Source organism: Gekko japonicus, unplaced genomic scaffold, assembly GCF_001447785.1.
Source record: "Gekko japonicus isolate JY-2015 unplaced genomic scaffold, Gekko_japonicus_V1.1 scaffold1756, whole genome shotgun sequence".
Taxonomy (NCBI): domain Eukaryota; kingdom Metazoa; phylum Chordata; class Lepidosauria; order Squamata; family Gekkonidae; genus Gekko; species Gekko japonicus.
Genome location: NW_015165871.1, coordinates 34,854 through 38,002, shown reverse-complemented (window position 1 = coordinate 38,002; position 3,149 = coordinate 34,854). Strand labels below are relative to the sequence as shown.

The 3,149-nt window shown below is 63.1% G+C and overlaps 1 protein-coding gene across 1 annotated transcript in view; it reads right to left on the bottom strand.

Moving 5' to 3' along the window:
* Window positions 1–743: 743 nt before the first annotated feature.
* HTRA2 (HtrA serine peptidase 2) overlaps window positions 744–3,149 on the bottom strand; it is a 5,922-nt gene continuing 3,516 nt past the window's right edge. Inside the window, exons 7-9 of the mRNA XM_015411253.1 lie at window positions 2,829–2,898; window positions 1,418–1,513; window positions 744–1,315 (exon numbers count right to left, since the gene is read on the bottom strand). Of these exons, the coding sequence (XP_015266739.1) occupies window positions 1,150–1,315; window positions 1,418–1,513; window positions 2,829–2,898 (332 nt within the window). The 3' untranslated portion in view covers window positions 744–1,149. The remainder of the gene's footprint in view (window positions 1,316–1,417; window positions 1,514–2,828; window positions 2,899–3,149) is intronic.

The window sequence follows — 3,149 nt, the reverse complement described above, 5'->3', positions numbered from 1 at the left end:
TCACATGTGCGGACTGTGCTGTAGGCTGCTCTGGGGAAAGGGAAGCCGAAAGGGGGGGGGGCTTCTCTTTTTCACACACCCCTCCCTCCTGGGACCAGGCAGATCCATAAGCAGCCCTCTGGCATGGCGGCCCCGGTCTCTCAGTGGACAGGGATCAGCTGCCCCCATCTTTCCTCCCCTCCCCTCCCCGTGGGGCAAGCAGAGAAAGGAGTGCCACTCGGCCACTGGCACCCCCAAAGCCCACCGGGAAGCCTCATCAGGTGGGGGTTTTGCAGCCGGCTCGCAGCACCCAAGAGGCTGGAAACACACCGGGAGCCTCCGCCCCGTCAGGACAACAGTGGCGCTCCAGGACAGCCTCTGCCCGGCCTGCGGGGAACCCGGCGCTCTGGCCGCTCCAGAGGGGCTCACAAACAACAAAACGACTCTAAGGAATTTCAACACTGACGACAACTCCAAGCACAAAACGCGTACCCAAGAACACCCGGTGGAGCTGGCAAAATCCAAATGCCACTTTCTTTCCATCTTGGCTTACATCATTTTATTCCTCGTGCAGAACATTATTTTTTTTAAAAAATCTGAACTTAAGCGCTCCTTCCACATGAAGGATCCTCTTGAACTACAGAGCCACGAGGGAGACTTTCTTCACACAGGCAAGGGCAGAGTTTGAACTGACGCATTCCAGTAGTCCGAGAAGGGCGAGGGGCCGCCCGTGGCCTTCCCTGAGGAAAGAGGATCCTCCCCCCCCCCCCCGCCCTGTTAGCTCCTCCTGCTGCTCGGGCCAGACAGCTGCGGCTCTGGGCTCTCCTCTTCCATCAGGCAGTTGAAAGCCACCCAGGTGCAGGCAGGGCGCACCACCCCCAGCACTGACCCCCCCCCTTTCAGAGCAGTCCCCCCCCCCTGCTCTTGTCGGCTCTGACTCTGCAGAGACCAATGCCAGGCACCCTTCCGAGACTCTGTCACAGAGGACCCCCGGGGGTGGGGGGGGGAAGGGCCGGATACCCTGCCCAGGCCCAAATGCACAGAGGACTCCGAGAGGGCGACAGCCTCCTCTTCCGAGGGGGGGGGGCAAAGAGAGGGAGGCCCCCTCGCCGTCCCTGTGCTCGAGACAGACTCCGTGGCGCCTGGGCAAGCTGAAGTTTGCCTCCCACCCTAGTCTGTGACCTCCGGGGTGATGGTCAGACGCAAGGACTCGGAGCCCCGCCGCACCAGCAGGGCCAGGTGGGGCTGCGTCCGCACTGCCTTGTAGACGTCTTCCGCCCGCTGCGAGGGCTGCCCGTTGATCTCCACCAGCACGTCCCCCGCCTCGAGTCCTGCTCTGGGGAGGGAGAACGGGAGGGACATCCTGTCCGACGGGAGAAGGGGAAGGGACCACCGCCCCCCCCCTTACGGTCCGGCAAGAGGAAGCCCCGACACTCACTGGTGAGCTGGAGAGCCAAGGATCACCTTGTGGATGAGGACCCCATGAGGCACGTCAGGGAAGGCCGGGTCCCGCAGCTTCAGCTCAGACAGGATGCTGTGGAAGGCAGGCAGGCAGGCAGGAGACCCCACGGTCAGCAGCGGGGGGGGGGATTGATTACACGCACCTCCTGGGCTGTCCAGGCCACGCCAGCGCCACACTCCTCTCCCCGAAGGTCTTCTGCTCCTGGCAGTGTGACCCGTCATCCCAGCCGCCCACCCCAAAGAAGGGGGCCGATCCAGGGCCGTGTGCCGCCAAGGCTGACTCCGTGCCCCTCCTGACGCCTGCAAGCACCTCCGTGGCCTTCCCCGACCTAACAGTGCCACACAGCTGCCCATTTTGCAGAGGGAGGAAAACAAGCCCCCACCCCACCCCCAGCAAGTGAGCGGCCCAGGGAGATGTCTCAGCGCAGCAGCAGCCGCCGCCTGATGGATGGATGGACGGACAGACGAAGCTGCCTTTCTCCAAGACAGACCGCTGGGGTGCCTCAGGGTCTCCCCGGACCAGCAGAGGTTCCCCAGGGCCTCAGGTCGAGGTCTTCCCCCTCTCCTCTGACTGGAGAGGCTGCTGGGGACTCTCCGCATGCAAAGCAGAGGCCCTCTGGCACTGAGAGCCGCGAGGGAGGCCCCTGCCTGTGTCCCTCCTGCTTGACAGGAAGAAGCTCTGCTGGCCTCCGCCTGAACCCGGAGGGAGCATTTCAGGAGAAGCCCCGGAGGACTTTGTTCCCCCACTCCCTCCCTCTTCTCCCCTTTGCCGCCCACCAAGCAGCCCTGCCTCGCTCTCTTCCTCTCGATTCCCCTCCTCCGGCGTTGTCAAACTCTGCTCTGCTCAGTTTGCCATGGTTGTAGTGGGGGAAGGGAATGCTGAGTGCGTGACCTGTGCTCTCGTGGAACAGTTCCTGAGGACGCCTTCCTCCCAGAGGAGGTCTCTCTCCCCCCACACTAACACTAACTGAGGCTTGGAAGCTTCGGCAATGCCGGTGGCAGACTGCCCGTCCGACCCCCAAGTAGCTACCAAAATCTTAAGCGTAGCCCCACAAGATGCCAGAGGCATTCTTTCCTTTAGAAAGCAAGCATTGCTCGTCCTATTCTACAGTTTCCAACACCCACCCACCCCCTGGGACTTGGAGCTTGCTCCAGCCTGCAGGAAAATACCGCTTATCTGTACGTCGCCTCACTGTGTAAACTCTTCCATCCACACTAAGGACACTGCTCAGCATTAGATATAAAAAGGGTTTTGTGTGGAACAAACTTCAGGAGCTGCCACCTAACAACAGGACAGTGGAGGAGAGGCAGGGAGCTGCCTGCTGCTGCCCCCCTCCCCCCTCCGAGGTTGACCGCTCCCTGCCGGGGGGAAGGGGGCTCCGGCTCACCTGGGGGTCAGGGTCAGCATCATCACGCCAATGTAGCGACGCTTCCCCTCCGTGCGGCCGAACCAGGAGCCTGCGAGAGGAGAGGCCGTCAACAAGGGGGTGCTGCCCATCCTCCCCCCCCGCCCCAAGGGCCAGAGAGAGCCCACGGCCCGGCCCACCCCCTCCAGAAGCAGGAAGCCCAGAGCAGCAACCCGCCTGAAGGCAGTCTGGAGAGTCGACACCCACACAGCACGCAGAGGCAGCACGGGGCGGGGGGGGGGGCTGCCGCCCATCCCCCACCTCCCTCAAGGACAGCCACCCGTTCAGGACGGAGCCCAGGCC